General features: G+C 38.1%; 1 protein-coding gene across 3 annotated transcripts in view; it reads left to right on the top strand.

The window, feature by feature from the left end:
- The window catches only part of LOC143253792 (uncharacterized), a 40,758-nt gene extending 20,601 nt beyond the window's left edge, over positions 1-20,157 (top strand). For 2 of the 3 annotated variants that reach the window (XM_076508176.1, XM_076508177.1), the window contains 10 exons: positions 1,081-1,202; positions 2,028-2,948; positions 3,684-3,781; positions 5,089-6,421; positions 7,246-8,087; positions 9,162-9,780; positions 10,528-11,940; positions 12,589-13,597; positions 14,683-14,905; positions 17,854-19,475. In XM_076508176.1, coding sequence (XP_076364291.1) covers positions 1,081-1,202; positions 2,028-2,948; positions 3,684-3,781; positions 5,089-6,421; positions 7,246-8,087; positions 9,162-9,780; positions 10,528-11,940; positions 12,589-13,597; positions 14,683-14,905; positions 17,854-17,866 — 6,593 coding nt within the window. In that variant the 3' untranslated portion in view covers positions 17,867-19,475. Of the gene's footprint in view, positions 1-1,080; positions 1,203-2,027; positions 2,949-3,683; positions 3,782-5,088; positions 6,422-7,245; positions 8,088-9,161; positions 9,781-10,527; positions 11,941-12,588; positions 13,598-14,682; positions 14,906-17,853 lie in introns of all 3 variants that reach the window. The other variant, XM_076508175.1, reaches the window with a different exon arrangement.
- The last annotated feature ends 555 nt before the right edge of the window (positions 20,158-20,712 follow it).

The raw sequence follows: 20,712 nt of genomic DNA, 5'->3' as shown, positions 1-20,712 counted from the left end.
ATCTGAGGTGCTTTCTCCTTCCATGGAACAATGGAGCTTCAGGTTATAAAGGGGCGTCAAACAGCAGCTGGCTACATTGGCATGTTGGAGAGAGCATCCTTATTGACTGAAGGCTCTCGCTTGTGTGGAAATGACTGGATCTTTCAGCAGAACAACGCCGAAATCCACAATACCCGCAGGACAAAGGACTTTTTCATGGCGAATAACGTGATTCTTTTAGAACATTCAGCGTGTTCGCCCGAACTGAACCCTGTTGAAAATGTTTTGGGGTGGATGGCAAGGGAAGTCTATAGAAATGGACGTCAATTCCAAACAGTGCACGATCTTCGTGAAGCCATCTTCACCCCTTGAATTAACATTCCAGCCAGCCTTCTGCAAACGCTTATATCGACCATGCCAAAGCAAATGTTTGAAGTTATTCGCAATGACTACTCACAACTGAGACCTCTTGTTGGGCATTTCCTACCCTGTTGAGGACTTCTTTTTGGTATAGTCTTAAACTTTTGACCAGCTAGTATTTAGGCTAATTTCATAGTGTTCACATTTTTCCTACTAAATGCTAAAAAACGTTTTCTATTTTTATTTTCCCTTTTCTTATTTTCATCTTTTGAAGCTCTACTCAAATAAGTGGTTTAGTCGAACAACACAAAATGCATATTTTTTCTTTATGTTCATTGGCCCTAAGATTTTGGCCACCAGTGTATTTGTACTCGTTAAGTTAATTTACAGGTAGAACTAAATCAAAGTATCTACACGTTTAATACCCATTTGTACTCGTTAAGTTAATTTACAGATGAAACTAAATTAAAGCATCTACATGTTTAATACCTACTTGTACTCGTTAAGTTAATTTACAGGTGAAACTAAATTAAAGTATCTACAAGTTTAATCCACAACTTACCTTCATGTAAGATAACTAGGGCTTGCACAGAATACAACTCTATTGTTTCCTTCACGATGACTTGCTTGTAATATCATTTGATTTAACTTCTTTGAAAATTACTTGCATCAAATATTGCTTTGTTTTCCTAAAGTTTCGAGGAGTTACTAATTCTGTCATTGTCAAATGTTCTTTTCCAGGTTTACTGGACACGACAAAGACGACAACTCAGCCTAAAGTTATGGAATCACTTCAGGACTACGTAACACCCAGCATTCCTCTGGATTTCAGTGCAACAGTATCTCCAGATCGTCTCGCAATGGTTCGTGATCATTTCATAGCATAAAAATAAGCTTAATTGTAGAAATTTTCTAAAAACAATAATAATTCACTCTGATTTCGTGGATCAATTGAATAAACACCCTCTGAGTAACATTTGTGGTGTTTATCATCGGAATTCATTAAATACTTTATTACTTTTATAATTAACGACATCAAATTCAAATTTAATCGTGATTAACTTTCAAATCGATACCAAACATGGGGCAATTTTTTAAAAAATCTAGTAGTGTCCACACCTCAAAACGTAAACAAAAAAAAACAAAATAACTTCACGTGTTCAGAGATTCAACTTGCAAACATTCACGATTATAAGGTCTATAAGAATGTAAAGCTAGGTCTAAAGTCTTTGTTTTACAGACCTAATTCCAACACCAATCTCCATTCTACTCGTTACTTCTAAATGTGAAATTCTAGTATTATTATTATTAACGTTAACGACAACAGGGAAGAAAATTACCTAATCTGTCGATTGGACAGTTAATCAAAAGAAGTGAAAGATTATTTGTTCTACACAATGTGGTACTGAAGTGTGTTAGTTTCTGTTTGTCTGACTTGCTTTACTTGATGTGCTATTAGCTTATTTTACTCAATATGCTACTGACTTGTTTTAATCAATGTGTTACTGGCTTACTTTATTTAATCTACTTTAATTAATATGGACACAAGAAACCTCATGATAACTGGCTTTGGTGAGAAAATGAATATGAAATTCACTGAGGATGATCTTAGTTGAAACTGTTTCTCACAATAATTGAGTTTAATATATATTTCAAGTCTTTATAACTGTGTTGTTTGTTTTGTTCAGACAATAGCAGAAGTGGCCCACGACATGGAATGGGAAAAAATCGCAGTTTTCCATGCAGATGACGCGTATAGTCTTCGTGTGGTCCAAATGCTTGATCACGTAGCCATGAGTGGAAGAATTTGTATTTCTAAACTGGAGGTTCTTCCATCCGAACAAGAAGATCCTGATGAAGTATCTAGACGAAAGGTTTATCAAAAGTTACTTCAAGCTGCCGCAGTCAGGTTGGAGGAGAACGCCCCAGTAATTGTGATTGGTCACGCCAAGATCATTCAACGTCTCGTTCAGGCAATGGGGGAAAACCGTCACACTGTCTCACGGCTGCAGTGGTTCTTTTCGTGGATTCCTGATGCAACAGCTCTGGCCACTTTAGGAAGCGTCTTAAACTCGAAGAACGTTTTTTCCCTCGCCCCCTACCCCCAGGCCATTCTCCAACTGGAGAATTACTGGGCTAAGCTTCAGGATTCAGTTACCAAGATACCAGAAGATTGCTGGTTTCTAGAATATGTTATGAGAAAGAAGAATTGCACAATTCCAGATCTAACAGAAGGAGATATGAACCATCGCCATGTCTGTCCTGACAACGTTCTTCGAGAATCGCCTGGACAAGTTTTATTGAGGACATCGCGAGCAACGTCAAGCGTTCATGCGGTGTTTATGTACGCACACGCGCTCCGCAAGGCTTGGGAATACAAATGTCTTGGACGCCCTGGAATGTGTCCGTCTCTCCGAAAGATGTCGCGAAAAGAATTTGTACTGCAGTACTTGGAACCCTTAGAATATACACTTAGTGCTAATAGTAGGAGTCCGCCAGAAATAAGTGGCGTGAAATTGAGAGGAAGTCACCCAGGACAAGTGGATAAGCTCCATTTAGGCTTAACCTTGTACACGTTTGACAGAGAGTTGGGTGTAGAACCACGACAGGTATGTATTCTATAATGTTGATAACACCTATATTACAGATTATTTCCTTTTTTTTTCTTATCGCTTTCATTACCAGTTTGGTCTTTAAAGTATTGTATAATTATTTTAAGCCTATTTTCGTCTTTTTCTCTAAGCTGAACTACTTCTAAGTAAATGGCAAAACGTATTTGATTGATACTCGCGACTCCTGGTGGCCTAGTAGTAAATATGAAAGATTGTAAAATTTATATTTTGATAATCACTGTGGGCAGAGCACAGACTGCCCATTGTGTAATTTTGTGATTAACATCTATCATTTCCAACATCTTCCCTTTTTATGAAACTTTTTCTTTAATACGGAGAATGGGTTGAGTTGGGCTTTGCTAAGCCTACCATGGGTATCAAAACCCAGTTTGTGGAGTCTTAAACCTGTAGACTTTCTGCCGAGCCACTGGATGACAACATGTATAAATAAAGTTACTTGAATAAAGAACTTCCTAGGGTGATTTTACTCTCCGTCTAGATATATATGTATTTGTCTATATATTGTTTATATATTTCGGGCACACATTTGCATACACTTATCTGTTTTTTTTTTTTTTTAATGCTACGATGACTTAGCTCAAAAATTCTAATCTGTCATAGACGTGGCACTTAGCAGTAACTTCATTATTGTAATATAGCACGAGAAAAAATCTTTTCCAACTTAACCTGTACAAATGTTACCTGAATATAAAACCATTTTCCACTATACAGTTAGTTTACTACGACACCGTTCGGGCCCATGTGGTTGACAGTCGTTTCGAATACTATCCATCCAAGTGTCCAGCTGGTGGATGCAGTCATTGCGTAAAGTAAGTACTTGGTGTTTTCAGTGTTACGTTAGTGTTGGATGGGTGTTTAATTCTGTTTAGGATTATCTATTAGTGTTAGGTGGGTTTCCCATCATCTGTTAATCTTCAGATAGGATTATCCGTTAATGCTGGTTGGGCGACTCATTCTGTGTAAATTTACAAGTAGGATAATTCGTTAGTTTTAGGTTGGATCCTCATTCCGTGTTAATATTTGGGTGTCCGGCATGGTCAAGTAGTTAAGGCGCTCTAATAGCAATCTGAGGATCGGGGGTTCGAATCCCAGTCACACCAAACAGGCTCGTCCTTTCAGTCTTGGGGACGTTATAACGTTCAGTCAATCCCACTATTCGTTGGTGAAAGAGTAGCCCAAGAGCTGACGGTGGGTAGTGATGACTAGCTGCCTTTCCTCTAGTCTCACACTGCTAAATTAGGGATGGCTAACGTAGATATCCCTTGTGTAGCTTTGCGCAAAATAAAAAAAACAAAAAAAACAATTTTCATGTACGTTAATACGTTAGTGTTAAGTGCGAGTCTCTTGCTTTGTGAATAACCTACAGGAAGGATAATTAATTAATGTCAAGTAGAATCTTTATCCATTGTTTGTCTTGATGACATGTTTGTCTTTAAAGGACTAACGTTTAAAGCAATCTGGCTCGTTTGTTGTATTGGCCTTTCTGCAGCTCTAGACAACCGTAGTTCTGAAATAGAACATATGTGTTTAAAATGTGTTTCAACCAGTGATTAGAAAAAGTATCATATATTTAGGGTTAAATCGTAATCTCAGTTACTGGAGGATTAACCTGTTACATAAGAAAACATTTCTTTTCATAGTGAAACTATATGGCTTAAAAGCCATTCATTGCCAAGTGATCATATTAGCAATTGAAGTCTGTTACCAAGTAAACAATAATTACGTTAGCACTTGAAGACCATTACCAAGTGGTCAACAGTTATTTTAGCACTCCGAGATCGTTACCAAGTGACCAACAGTTACATTAGCGCTTGAAGGTCGTTACCAAGCGGTCAACAGTTATGTTATCACTTGAATATGGTCACCAAGTGATTAACAGTTATGTTAGCACACATTCTATAACATAATTCAATTTTAACGTGAATAGAAATATGGAAAATAAACTTTTCTCTGTTTTCAGAAGTATTCAGTTCCTAATTGTTCTCAAACTTGAATTTAGTTTCAAAACGTGACGCTTCTTCAATAGTATAAGTTTGTTTCAGTGAAATTATAGCTGCACTGTATTTGCAATCAATGCATATTAGCATGTGTAACTGTTTATTATTTTTTCCACTAGGGTGCGCAATGGTCGACTAGAAAAATCTCCAGGTGATTCTGACGGATTCGTAATGATTAGCGAAAATGCAGATGTAATAATTCCAATTCTTCTGCCAATCCACAATTCTGGATTAACTCCACTAGAGTGCAGCACCTCCATTAACCTTAAAGCTATCAATGATCTAGAGGCAGCGTTATGGATGTTAGACAAAATTAATAGTAATTCACAGTTTATTCCAGGAATCAGTTTAGGAGCTGTTGTTATCGACACTTGTGATTCGTCTCTAAAAAGTACTCAACGCTTGTTCAGTTTCCTTGCAAATCAAACAAAAAACTTGGAAAAGATTGATGTTAGATCAGTTTTGGCTGTCGTCTGTGCCACATCGTCTGAAGTAGCTAGTAAAGTGAAAGACATATTAAATCCTCTAAATCTCACCAGTGTCGCCACTGTGGATTTACTGGCGAAGAACAAAAGGAATTCTTATAGTTTGCAAATAGCCATTCCAGTTCAAGTCCGGGTTAAGGCGATTATCGAAATCATGAGGTATTTTGGTTGGACATTTGTAGCTGTTGTTCATAGTACAGATTATATCACTCAGTTTGGTATTCGGACATTCACCAGAGAAGCCAAACTCGCTTCCATCTGTACTGATATTCAAGTTTCCCTGGAAGAGGTGGGTGATTCTGAAGTAAATAATTACAAAATAAACAAGGCAATAAACGAACTTGTAGATGCCAAAAGGCGTGGTGCAAAAGCTGTCATTCTTTGGCTCAACAAGCACGACTCGGACCTGTTCTTTACTGCATTACAGAAAGCTATTTCAGAAGGAATTATTCACCGAGGTGACTTTATCTGGCTAATAAACAGCGGTAGGGGCGAGGATGTAGTTAATTTAGAGAAATTTGGTGAGATATTTGCTGGATCTCTGGTTTTTCAGGGAAGAGAAACAGAAGTTCAAGAGTTTGTGACTTACTTTCATCAACTTAGGCCAGCGAGAAACAAGCGTAACCCTTGGTTCCAAGAATATTGGAATGCACACATTAAATGTACTGGCCCAGAATGTAGCGTGAATTCTGGGGTTACCAGAATCATGCAAGCTGTTTTGTCGATAGCTTCAGGCTTAGCTCGCTTCAGAAATGAGTTATGTCATGCCGAAAGGGGACTTTGTCCTCATTTACTTCGTCAACCATCATTACGTCACATACTCAACCAATATATCCGGTACACAGCTTCCGCTAGGCCTAATGAAAATGAGGCAATGTTTATGTTTACCAATGATGGAGTTGGAGATATTCCAGTGGAAATCTTTAACCTAAAGAAAGGAATTTCCAACACCTATAGTTATCAAAAGGTGTACTATATTTTAATATTATGTTACAACAAATTAATAATTATTATGACACGCTTAAGGTCATGAAAATATTTTTATGATGTGTCTGTTTTATGGCAAAGCCATGTTAGGCTATCTGTTGTGTTCACATCAATGTAAGTTTTACCACCCGAATTCTAGAACTAAACTCCAAAATTATTTTTATGTAATAATAGTAACGTAAAATGACGTTACGAGTCAAAATGTTTAAATATAAGCTAAACATTCGAGCAAAAATAATATCATTGTAAGCATAACAATAAGGTCATAATTTATCTAGACGATGTTTCAATTCATGTGAGAAAAAACAGAAATTTACATTAATTCGATTTAACCACGTAAATAAAACCAGGGAGTGGATGTCACCTTAACTCAAATTAATCACTTAAATAAGCCTGACAGGTTGATATCACATTAAATCAGTTAAACCACTTGAATAAACCCAACGAATTAATGTCGTAGCATACAATCTTCCAGTGGCAGTTCTGTATGCTTACGACGCTAAAAATCCGGTTTCGACACTCTTGATGGGCAGAACACAGATAGCCCATATGTGTTTAATCACAATCAAACCAAACATGTAATTTGTTGTTGTCATGGTTTTAACATTGGAAGTATATTTTTGTTATTAACCAGTCTTCGAGTAATGATGTTGAAAAGTGAACTTTACATCCAGGCTAAATGTAAGAAATGACTTACATGTACACTAAATAAGTAACTTATCGAAACAAACTCAGAAAAATTACTTTAAATAAATTTAATAACTATGTGTATTTATTGACTTTTTTTTTAAATTTGATTTTCAGGTCGGGTTTTTTCATAATGGTCTAACTAGCTTTGGAACGATGGTAACCTACGGGAGTCAAGGAAACGAAATTTCCATGACACAAGTACTATCAGATTGTAAGTTAGAATGTGCCAGATGTGTTAGTATGAACCCAAATTTTCTTACAGTAACGTCTCCAGATGGACTGTACTTGGCCGCAGCTATTGGTGTTCACAAGCCCTCTGCGAATTTCTTGCAATGCGGTGATCTGAATTCGGACAGTGGGCTACAGCAGGTGGAAGCTTTCTTGTGGGCTCTGGACCAAGTCAATAAGAACCTTCAAATTTTACCTGGAGTTACTTTAGGAGGCGTGGTCTTAGATACGTGCAGCAGTCAGGAAAAGACCTCACAAAGTATAATAAACTTTCTTAGCCAGGCACCAACTATCTCCAAATTAGCCATCACTAAAGATAGTCCCAGAACTTTTGATAATATAATGGGATTTTTTGCTAGTCAGCAATATGATGTAGTCAAAACTGTTGCTGATTTTACTGTTCCTCAAAGAATAACCACAATTGGACTAGAAGACAGGACCACAGAGTTTAACAATTTGAACTGGTACGATTACCTCTTAAGGTTTTCACTGCCAAATAACTTGATAGCGGATGCTATAGTTAAAACATTGCAACTGTTTCGCTGGAACTACGTTTCTGTAGTGTATTCCTACGCCGATCGTCAATATTCAGACCTCTTCCAGAACTTTAAAACTGAAAGTGAGAAAAAGCGTATACAATTAGCTCTAACAGAAAAAGTGTCAGAAGATGTTAGCTGGACGTCTCATGTCCTTCAAGCATTGGACTCTAAGTGGAAAATTGGAGCCAGGTATAATTCAAAACCAAACAAAAATCTTTGTAACTGGGTCTATTTTTAGGTATTAAAGTGTCTCATCATCTAATAATTAAACATGAATAAGGTGATAAGATTCCCACTATTCCTATTTGTCATCTAACGAAATCTTCTCCAATTGGAATCATTTGAAGAAATTAAACCCTTTTTTACACCTGAACCTCCCAAGCTCTTGGTTATGTGTGTGTTTAGTTAGTAGGTTGATCAGTGGGTTTGTTGTGAATATCACTCAAAGCTACTTGAGGACTACCTGTGCTAATCGTCTCTAATTTAGAAGAGATAGACCAGAGGGAATGCAATACTCTGCACAGCCCACTGCCAACTATTGAGCTCTTATTTACCAATGACTAATGAGGTGGACCGTCACATTATAATGTTCCACACAGCTGAAAAGACGAGTATGTTCAAGTACCCTAACTATCATGTTACGCCAGGCAAGGGACAGTGAATATCTCTTTAATACACTCATACTGACCTGTAATTATAAACATACAAAGGAATTAAATTTGAGTTTAATACAGTAAAATTATTTTGATATTACACTCACGGTTAAGAGTAAGAATTATTTCCTCCATATATAAGAAACGGTCTCACATGTACTGCCGATCACGAGTTCGAATCCTGCCACCGAACATGCTTATCATTTCGGTTGTGATGGCATTATGATGTTAAATCAATTTTACTTTTCTTTGGTGAAAAAAGTAGTTCAAAGGTTGGCGGTGGGTGTCGTTAGCTATCTGCTTTCGCTCTAGTCTATTAATTCAAAATTACGAACGACTAGCGTAGATAACTTTCGAGTTGTTTTGCTCAAAATTAAAAAACAAATATATTAGGATTTTTAAGTTTGTTAATTTTACAGTGCGGTAAGAACCGCCAGCATGAATAGAATGCTAGAGATATTATCTTGCCCATCTCTTTCGAACACATAGTATCTCTTTACCAAAGGCAATCACTCATGTTTGAAGTTAAACTAGCATCTGTAGTGCTTTATATTTAATAAATCTAATGTCTGACTTCCGAATAAGTGTATATATTTTATATGTTTACCAGAGTGGTCGTTCTTCTGTTGAGAAGTGAACATCTGGAGCAGCTCCTCCATGGTCTCCAAATGATCACCAGAAAGAAGGCTCATTCAGTTGTTCAATACGTGTGGGTAACTTATGACAACCTTAAAGTTTTCCAGCGTTTTCCAGAATACGTAAATGGCGTCCTTTCTATCCGACCCATGATAAATAACATCCCTGAATTTCAAGAATATTTTCGAGATCTGGATATTAGGAAGAACTTTAGAAATATCTGGTTTCGAGAATACTGGGAGCGAGTGTTTAGATGCAGAGGAGCAGCCTGTTACAGTGGACTCCAAAGTAGTCTACGAGATATTCCTTTTGTCCAGGACGCTGGTGTGGCCAACGTGGTGGAAGGTGTCTTTGCCTTAGCCCAGAGCTTGGAAGCAGCAAGAGCTCAGCTCTGTCCAAGGAAGCCTACAGGAACCTGTCCCCAGATGAAAGAAAATATTGAACTAAGAGAAATTATCCTAAATTTAACAAAGACTGCTCGAACTGAAGGTCAAACAAAACAAAGGTTATTCACGGGAAGTAATTATGGCACAGAACAACTGGAAATATTGACTTCTCACCAAGTAGGGAGCGGCTCTTCGAGTTTTATAAAGGTACTCTTTATTTCCCAATTTATAAATAATAAGTTAATAGCTTTTGCTATTCTCTTATAATGGCGAGTGGAAAGAGCTCGTTTTAAATCACTATCGTTCTTTCCTTAGTATCTTGTTTTGTTTGCAACTGCACGTTTCTTTTGAAGAGGAATGTCAAGGAAATTCCTTTTCAAAATGGATCAATCCATTGGAATTTAATTTTTTTTTCAAAGGCCCGGCATGGCCAGGTGAGTTAAGGCGTTCGACTCGTCATCTGAGGGTCGTGGGTTCGAATCCTAGTTGCACCAAACATGCTTGCCTTTCAGTCGTGGGTGCGTTATAATGTGACGGTCAATCCCACTATTCGTTGGTAAAAGAGTAGCCCAAGAGTTGGCGGTGGGTGGTGATGACTAGCTGCCTTCCCTCTAGTCTTGCACTGCTAAATTAGGGACAGGCAGCACAAATAGCTCTCGTGTAGCTTTGCGCGAAATTCCAAACAAACCAAACATTTTTTTAAATATCGAAGCTTTTGATATCTCAATTGTTGTTTTTCCAACGCCCCCAAGTGGCGCAACGGTATACTTGCAAACTTATACTGCTAGAAAGCAGGTTTCGATACAATGGTGGGCATAACACAAATAGCTATTTATATAGCTTCGTGTTTAAATACAAAACAACAAGATACCCTTCCACACAAAAATGTGAAAGTACCTGATCATGCAGCAACTGAAACCTAAACCTAACTCCTTATTATTTTTTTCCATGTAGATTGGGAGCTATACAGAATTAGAAGGCTTAAACGTCAACGTAAGCAGATTCAACAACAATGGTCATAAAAGTAATCCTCTCGTGGTGACCTCCAGCTGTCTAGACAACAACAAATGTGGAGACGGACTAATCTTCCGGCTGCCTTCCGTAATGAAGCGCATTTCAGCAAATAATAAATACGTCTTAATCTCCTTAATGTCCGTCCACCAGAAGGGAGAGACGTTTTTTTCGTGCGGGTCACTAAATCCGAAGAGTTTTCAGAACCTCGCAGCGTTAATGTTTGCCGTAGATGAAATAAACAATAAGAGAGCTGGGAATTACCTCGGTTTGGTCGTTCTAGATGATTGCAGCAGGGTTCAAAGGGCTGAAGAAAAACTGTTCCATTATTTAGATGAAGAAAGTGAAGAGAGACTTGGAAAGTCTCGCACGAAATCCCAAAATGTTATTGCAGCTTTAACCTTCAACCATCAGGTGGCCATCAACGTATCACCTCTTCTGCAAGCAAGTTTAATTCCCCAGGTGGTTACGTCTACCACGTGGTCAAACATCAGCAAAGAATTAATTCCATCAATCTCGTCACCCCTGAAGTTACAAGTGTCGGCAGTGGTGGCGCTGTTGGCGAAACACGACTGGAAGTACGTGTATGTAATTCTAACCAACGACTTATTTGGGCAGGAAGCCAAAGCGGAGTTTTCGGCAGTTGCTAGGAGACACAAAATCTGCGTCGCAGAATCCATAGGCATTGATATTGACGTCAGCGTCGAAAACCTTTCAAAAGAGTTAAATGTGTTATCAGATCTAAACGTCAACGTCGTTGTTATGTTAACAAAAACTGCCCAAGAAACGCAACTAATTTTACAGGCTGCTGATAGATCTGACATTCTTGACCGTTATGTTTGGGTCATAACTGAGGGCTGGAATTCTGAACATCTAACTGGAAAAGCTCTGAAAAATAAGACGATGGATGCTTTGGTAGTGAAACTAGAAAATCACGACATTCAGGAATTTCGCCAATTTCTCACCAAAATGACGCTTCTTAGACACGACAAGATTCCCGATGCGTGGTTTGAAGAATTTTGGCAACACCACTTCCGGTGCCGTTTGCTTAGCAGCCTGTTTGTTCAGCGACAGTACTCGAATGTGTGCACTGGTCAGGAACGATTTACTGATGTGCGACAGGCCCATCAGGTTTACCACACCATCACGACTGTAAGAGCCATAGGACGTGCAATTCATTCGTCTGTGGCCAAAGGATGTAGTCCGTTTTTAAACACGACAATCTGCGAAGGAATCGGAGAAGAAATCAACAGAGCCCTGCAGGATCTAGAGGGCGGACGCGAAGATCACGGGTCTGTTTTCGGTTATCAGATTTTTAAAGTTCAGAATGCTGATGGACAATTTTTCTATCGTGAGGTAAGTGTTCCGGAATAATATAAACTCTAAAGAAAAAACTTTTAAAATGCAACATATTTTCGTGTTTGTTATATTTTTGGCATAGACACTTAACACCGTATTCTATTTCGAAAACACAACATGAATCATAAATGGTAAGTTGTTTTGTTTATCCAGTACTGCATTAAGACCGTATATTCAAGCCGGTTCTAATAGATTACATGGGCCATAGGTGGGGACCCAGAGACACGACATCCCTCAAGCTTTTGGAAAGTAGTACAGTGCCACCTGTTCTGAGAAAGAAAAAAGGCATTGAAAATATAATAAAGCCGATAAAACTGCATCTATGGCCTATAAGTATAGGGCAAGTTGTAATTTATAGTGTTCTTACTGATTTAATTTAAACAAGTATTTTTTGACAACTCGGTAAAAATGGGAAAAACACCCTTTGAGCCTTTTGCTCCTCGCCTCTTCCTTCCTTAAGAAAAAAAAAATCAAAGCGTTTTTGCTCTCTATGATACATGTCAAATAAAGTGTGCTTTGGGACATGGTATTAAGTTAAGAATTCAGGTGCATTTATGAATACTTAAATGTTCAAAATGTAGAAGCTTATCTATACATACATGTTTAGCTTTCTGATATAAGTACCTGTTATTCTTCATCTTGCAGATTGGGCAATGGAGAAACTATAACCTTGACCTCTACGAGACTTACATGACCTCTTACGGCAGTATACCTACATCTGTGTGCTACGGTAGCTGTGAGAAATGTACATATGATACAGACCATGACAAAATAGTGGTCTACAGAGTCCCACTTTACAGAAATTTCAATACTGACTGGGGAATCATAGTTACAGTCCTATCTTTCTTTGGCATCTGTATGGTGATAGTGTGTATTCGCTACTTTTTGGTAGGTTTTCCGGTTTCAAAGGGGAACACAGTCCTCGGGTACGTGATTTTATTCGGAACCCTCATTCTATATGCAGTAAACTTCGCTTTTGTCCTCGTGCCAACAACATACATTTGTGGCGTACGTCTGTTTGTCATGAGCATGGCGTATACGTCCATTGTTTCGGGGATGTTGGTAACTGTAATGAACGCCTGGAAGATGGCGGACAGGAAAAACCGAAGGAGTATCAGCGACAGATCTCGCTTCAACACTCCAGCTAGTCTGCTGGTGATGACAGTGGGCCTGGTCACTATTGAGATCCTACTGACCACAGCCCGGCTAGCGCTGCAACCTCTTCAAGTTGGTGAATACAGCCGGGTCTGGATGTGTTCTCCTCCATCTGTGTTTGAGAACGAGCTGGTTATTTCTTTGGTTTATGTGATACTGCTCCTGGTTTTGTCCATCTTTTTCTCCACCTTAACATGGAAATGTTCAGATGGCAACAGAGAACCCCGTTGGATACTTCTCAGTTGTGCTCTAGTAGTTTTGGTCTGGCTTGCTTGGACTGCTGTCTCCAGCCTCTTACACCCGGAGTACAGAGATCTAACCATCGTTGTCGCCAATTTAATGTGTGCCACTATTGTGATGTTGTGTTTATATCTACGTAAGGCGTGTCTCTACGTTAAGTTTACAAAGCAAGAATGCAACATTAAAGTGGGGCTTGAATCACCAAAGAAACCCCGCACAAAGTATGGAGCATTACAGAAAGAAGGCGGCGTGGTTTATGGTAAGTTACCAGTATTTTGTGGACAGTAAAAAACAGTGTTTTTAAAATGGTTTTCTTTAGACTGACGATACCTAACGAGATATTTGTTAGAGAAGGTGGAAGAGAAATTCTAAGGGTTTGATATGGCTTAGTGGTTAGCGTGCTGGACTGTGGTTTAGAAAGTCCGAAGGTTCGAACCGCGATATTCTACAGAGCACGCAACGTATTTTGAGTCGTGAGACCATTATAGCAGTAAAAATAAATATATTTGATTTATAGGTGGAGTGTGATGATAACCGGTTGCTGCCCCACTCATTTGCATCCCTAAATTACATACAGCTATGCCTAAACCTAAGATTTTCCATCTCGGTCTTAAGTTCACGTGTCACAAAATTAATTTTTGTTTCTTTCTTTTTTTAGAAGCTCTTCAGCAACGCAGCGGTGTATCTGCCGACTTACAACCAAGCAACTATGTTTCTATACCCGTGGTGGACAGAGCACAGGTAGCGCTTTGTGTTTAACTTCAAACAAACAAACGCAAATTTTGCGCAAAGATACACTAGATCCCTCTGTGCAAACACGCCCATAATTTGAAGTAACAGACTTTAGTGAAGGCAACTAGTTTTTCTTGGTTTGGTTTATTTTGAATTTTACGCAAAGCTACACGAGGGCTACCTGCGCTAGTTGTCCCTCATTTTGCAGTGTAAGACTAGGGGGAAGGCACTTAGTCATCATCACCCACCACCAATTTTTGGGCCACTCTTTTACCAACGAACAGTGGGATTGACCGTCACATTATAACGCCCACACGCCTGAAAGGACGAGCATGTTTTGTGTGACGGGGATTCGAACTCGCGCCACTAGGTATTATGAGTCAAGTGCCTTAACCACCTGGCCATGCCGGGCTACCAGTTTAGAAATCAATAAAAATACATTTATAATATAATTGAATTTAAGATTTTTAAATAAGAATGTATACCAATGTTTATTTTCACAATTCTTCAATTCAAAGAATGATTTGCTGAAATTGAAACAGCAAAAATATTTTTCATTATTGATAATTATGTAAAATAATTATTTAATGGGCAAACATTTCATTGTTTCAGGCTCTAGAATATCTCTTCACAAAATGATGTATGGCGGGGGACCATTTTTTCGGCGGACGTTTGCAAACGTGATGCCAGATGGCGCTAACTCAAATTCGAATCAACCACAGGTAACCGATCTATATCCTTTGGAGATGTACAGTGGAAGCAGTCAATTTCCAACAGGTAGCGCTGTAAATCAGAAGGAAACGCTGGCATTGGGATACAAGATGACTATTCCGAGGTAAAAGCAACATATTTTGTGGTAGGAAAGTACGAAAAAAGGAACAGTTCTGTTTAGAGTAAGAGAGAAAGTGTAAATTATTATTTAAAAACACCTCTGTATTCACGAATATCAAAAACGAATGCATCATTATAGATCTATATATTAGTTTTGTTTGTTTGTTTGTTTGGGAATTTCGCACAAAGCTACTCGAGGGCTATCTGTGCTAGCCGTCCCTAATTTAGCAGTGTAAGACTAGAGGGAAGGCAGCTAGTCATCACCACCCACCGCCAACTCTTGGGCTACTCTTTTACCAACGAATAGTGGGATTGACCGTCACATTATACACCCCCACGGCTGGGAGGGCGAGCATGTTTAGCGCGACGCGGGCGCGAACCCGCGGATTACGAGTCGCACGCCTTACGCGCTAGGCCATGCCGGGCCTATATATTAGTAAAACTGATATGTGCTGTAACCTGTCGGAGACAATAGATATTAATATAACACTAAAATGAATTGCTTCTACTGTTAAACTTACCCTTTAACCTAGAGCATGACATAGGTGAGGAAAGAGTACGATATTGAATACTGGTTTTTCTATTCGTAGACTTGATTTATATTTGTAACAAACTGATATATGAACTTTCTCTTCCTTTATCTTGATCAGGTGAGACATTTGTGTATAAAATATTGTTTCATTTGCAGCTAAACAAACCTGTACACTTAAATAAAACTATAAGCATCACAATTAAACGTTTCTTCGATTGGTCAGTTTTTATACTGTTCTTAATTATATCTGATTTAATGGATTTCCGACTTAACATTTTTGATAGTTTTAAAGAAGCAAAATATTTATTGAAACAGGGGTGGTGGGATGTTGGTATAGAGGAGTAATTTAAAGGCACGTGGTAAACAACATCAACATATTGTATTGACTCTTGTACTTTTCGGGCTCGGCATGGCCAGGTAGGTTAAGGCGTTCGACTCGTAATCTAAGGGTCGCAGGTTCGAATTCCCGTCACGCCAAACACGCTCGCCCTTTCAACCGTGGGAGAGTTATTATGTGACGGTCAATCTCATTATTCGTTGGTAAAAGAGTAGCCCAAGAGTTGGCGGTGGGTGGTGATCACTAGCTGCCTTCCCTCTAGTCTTATACTACTAAATTAGGAACGGTTAGCGCAGGTAGCCCTTGAGTAGATTTGCGTGAAATTGAAAACTAAACAAAGAAACTTACACTTTTCAGGCAGACAGAAGTGACATCTACGTTGTGCTGTTTCATATATTTAAATTAACTTGTTACGTAGCTTCTGAACATCAGGCCTACTGGTTATGATGCTTTAGTAATAAGTTAGATGTCAGTATTCTCGACTTTTCAGGCCTCTTTAGTGCGATATATATATGTATTTGTTTTAATTCAAAAAGCTACTTGTGTCGGTTTTTCAGTTCATAGTTTGAACTGACAGCTTAGCGGGAAGAGAAAGAGTGAACTACTCTCACCTCTATCTCTTAGGCTTTTCTTATCTGGTGGAATAGTGAGATTTGACAATCACTCTTCTAACGCACCCCCGACTCCAAAGGTCACGAACAATTCGAAATAATTCACAGTCAAAGCACACTAAGCACTTGGTCACACCCGGCCCAATATTCGGGATGGTTTTGCTGTTTTCTTAATACAAACGTACGCAGTGGGCTACCTACACTATTTTCACCGCGGAGAATCAAACCCCGGATTTTAGTGTTGTAAGTCCGTATTCGTTCTACTAACCCACCAGAAGGACGTGAATGTGAAAGCTGTGTATACATTTCTCACGTACAACGAAAAGAAACATTTGTAAACGAGTTTTTTTATTCATGGCAAAGCTACCAAGGCTATATGCTGCTGTCTCTAGTTTCGGACATCTGATGAGAGAGGTGACAGGCTGTCAGAATCAACAAAATGACCACCAGAGCTGCTGAAGTGGTGCATAGAAGATGTAATTTTATAAAATTAGATTGTTTTGATTTGTTTGACATTCATAACTATGAATTTTTCATATTTTAATTTAACATTTGAAGCACTCAAGTAACAGCCAATCAAAAAAGTTGTCTCATGACTCGTCCTGGTAGTTCAGGTTAATGCTGATTGGCTTATGTGCCTACTTTAACATTATTACGTAAACAATATACTTGTTTCTTTGTTTGATTTACAATTTCACGCAAAGCTACACGAGGGTCATCTGCGCTAGCCGTTCCTAATTTAGTGTTGTAAGACTATAGATCTTACTAAGTCATTACCACCCACCGCCAACTCGTAGGCTACTCTTTTACCAACGAATAGTGAAATTGGCCGTGACTTTATAATGCCTCCATGGCTGAAAGGGCGAGCATGTTTGGTGTGACGGGAATTCGAATCCACGACCTTCAGATTACGAGTCGAGCGCCTTAACTACCTGGCCATGCCAGACCAAACACTATACTGTTTGATTTCCGAGTATTCACGCGTGAATTAAAGTAAAAATAAATAACAGAAAGTCAGTTCCATTTACTTCGAACGCTCATGTACTGGATAAATATATTACCAAAGAAAACGTAATTGTTTATCAAGATAAGTAAATAACTGTTCATTTGAGCAGTAAATAACTGTTTATTTGGGTAGTAAAAGCCATAAAAATTAGAAAAAAGTTCCACAAATATTTAATAATATTACATTGGACCTAGCAGGCATTCTCTCATATAGAGCCGAATGTATCTTATTTTGAAACAAGATGGAAGCTGAATTTAGATTAAATACTTGTTTTCCCTCGATAAAAAATGAATTCAACATTTGATAAACGTGGATAAATCTTTAAAACTATCGGAAGGGTCACGTTCGTTGTTATGGTAAAACAGACCAGTGAATATGTTTTGTTTTAAGTTACATAAGAAATGACTTGTCAGCGGTTATTATAATAAAGAGATATTTCATAACTAAGAGTTTGTTTATTTTTAAGCACAAAGCTGTAGGATGGGCTATGCACACTGTGCCCGCCACAGGGATCGAGAACCGAATTTTAGCGTTATAAACCTTCAAGCTTACCAGCGAGAATATAGCATAAGGAGTGATAAATTTTAAGAATGAATAAGAAATGGAAATCGGGAGAGAAGTTTGAAGAAAGGACTTCAGTGCGGTGTCTCTTATCCCAACAGACTGTTCTAGATCTCAAGTGATTTAACTATTATGCCTGTCACACAGAAAGTGGATGCCTAATTGTTTATAGTGATTTGTATTTTTTTATTAACATAATCGATTGTTGTTTTTTAATCGTTAAAGAGAAATAACTACGTTTAAAGAGGGCGGTTTAAATTGTTTAAAATAACATTTTTTTTACAAAAAATTAGTACAATATTTATTTCATTATTACCTCCACCACCGAAGGTTACGCACGTTATGTTTTCATCCACGTGTGTGTGTTTGTGAGCAAGTTTTCTCAAATACGGCTGAATGGATTTGTGCTAAAGAGTGTATACAATTAGAATGTGACGCAACTTAGAAATTTGTTTTCGGAGGGTTATGGTCCAAGATTAATGTCACAACAATGTCACAAAAAAAAATCCTATCTGTTAACAAAGAAACCAGTTTTTCTCACTCAGTCAAAAATGATCGCCTTTTGATGAAACTTGGTGGACGTATGTAGAATATTGTATCTTATTGTCCTACCAAGAATGGTCCGTGTCCAATGATAACCATAACGTTTTTGTATTTTTTTCAGTCAAGTATAATCAACGTTCTGCTTTCTTGTTGGGTGATCGTTTTGATATATATGAAAATAGCTTTTCTTCAGAATGCCTTCTATCACTATTTTCCTTATAAAATATTAAATTTGTAAATGGAACCTGAGAATGTGTAAAGTAAGAACCTTGCAGATGTATTATCATTTTTCTATTCTTCAGAACTGTAAAAAACCGAGTTGTTTATTTTAACACAAATGTCTGTAAAGGGGCTTCACAGTGTGTTTTTTTTTATATACGTACTCAGGTTTAAGTTTTAAAATATGGCCAAACATTTTGTGGAAGTATAATGAAATGTTAATATACCACTAACCAATCATGTGAAATAAGTAAATAGTAAAAGTGAATGGTGATTGGCTACTGCTGGACATTGAGTACTCAGGAATGATGTACCAACTGCCATTCTTACAGTCCAGTTGTTTTCGACTACATATAAACAAAACAAAAACATTTTGGCGAAGAGCAGAATTAGTGGGATGGAAGCCTCTTGGGTTTCATGCTATATAGAAATGGTATCATATAACCAAAACCAGTGCCTTATTTGCGTAGATAAATTAATTGTTGTCCAAACTTTTTTTAAGCTTAATAAGATGTACATAAAATTTGCTGTCATAAACAGTTTTACTTGGTCTCCGAAATTAGAAGAGACGATGTGAATTTGACCTGTCATATATATATATATTTTTTTTTCATGTGTGTATGTTATGAATTGTTTGTTTGTTTGTTTTTGAATTACGCACAAAGCTACTCGAGGGCTATCTGTGCTAGCCGTAAGACTAGAGGGAAGGCAGCTAGTCATCACCACCCACCGCCGACTCTTGGGCTACTCTTTTACCAACGAATAGTGGGATTGACCGTCACATTATAACGCCCCCACGGCTGAAAGGGCGAGCATGTCTGGCGCGAAGGGGATGCGAACCCGCGGCTCTCAGATTACGAGTCGCACGCCTTAACACGCTTGGCTATGCCGGGCCGTGTTATGAATTAAAATGTTTAGTTTCTATAATATACTCTGAGAACAATTCTCTCTAGTTTCTCACTTCTTGGCCCGGCATGGTCACGTGGTTAAGGCACTCGTCTCGTAAACTGAGGGTCGAGGGTTCGAATCTCCGTCACACCAAACATGCTTGCTCTTTCAGCCGTGGGGGCGTTATAATGTGATGGTTAATCCCACTATTCGTTAGTAAAAGAGTAGCTCAAGAATTGGCGGTAGGTGGTGATGACTAGTTGCTTTCTTTCTAGCCTTAGACTGCAAAACTAGGGCTACTAGCGCAGATAGCCCTCGAGTAGCTTTGCGTGAAATTCAAACCAAACCAAATTCCCCTTCTTTATGCATGGTTGCAAAAATATTGGCCGAAGTTTTTATTTTTATTTGAATGTGTTAATATGTACAAACAGGTTTTTCCTTCATTATTTGAAGCTGCTACATTTGTACAAACCTTTCTGTATTTTAGCATTTGAAATTGCTAAACTTGTATAGACTTTTTTTAAATGCCTTTTCATTTAAAACTATTAATCTGTACAAACGTTTTTGTGTTTTGTCATTTAAAACCACTAAAAAGTATTAACAATTCTTTATTAATCGTCATATCAGTAGTAGACATATATATATGTTTCCAGTTTTTCATTTTTGTTTCTAGGAAGCATCACGGGTTCAAGATTCATGCCCTATCTCTAATAATATTTGTGTATAAAAATATACGTACATTTTTTGCTCAACAGTTATCACATTACAAAAATTAAAGCTGCAAATTCGAACAACTTTCTTAGATTGAAACAAAAGTTTAAATATTTATCGAAAAGAAAGAAAATATGACATTATTATCCTGTAACACCACCTTCTGGAACACGTGGTCTAAATGAGTCAGGTTAGAGACCCTCTAATTTGGAATTGCTGGCCAGAGAGCAAAGGTAAACAAAATCCACTGACCCTGACGCTATTACAGCAGGATTGGCTGTTGGAGGTTTATTCGGCAGCCTGTCGTGACTTGAACCTATAATATTTGATCTACTAAGTTAGAAGCTAACAATTAAGCCAAACCGATCATTCTAACAAGTACCTTTTTTTCGCTTTTGTTTTT

The sequence above is a fragment of the Tachypleus tridentatus genome, chromosome 6, assembly GCF_004210375.1.
Source record: "Tachypleus tridentatus isolate NWPU-2018 chromosome 6, ASM421037v1, whole genome shotgun sequence".
NCBI lineage: Eukaryota > Metazoa > Arthropoda > Merostomata > Xiphosura > Limulidae > Tachypleus > Tachypleus tridentatus.
This window is presented reverse-complemented; position numbering and strand designations above follow the sequence as displayed.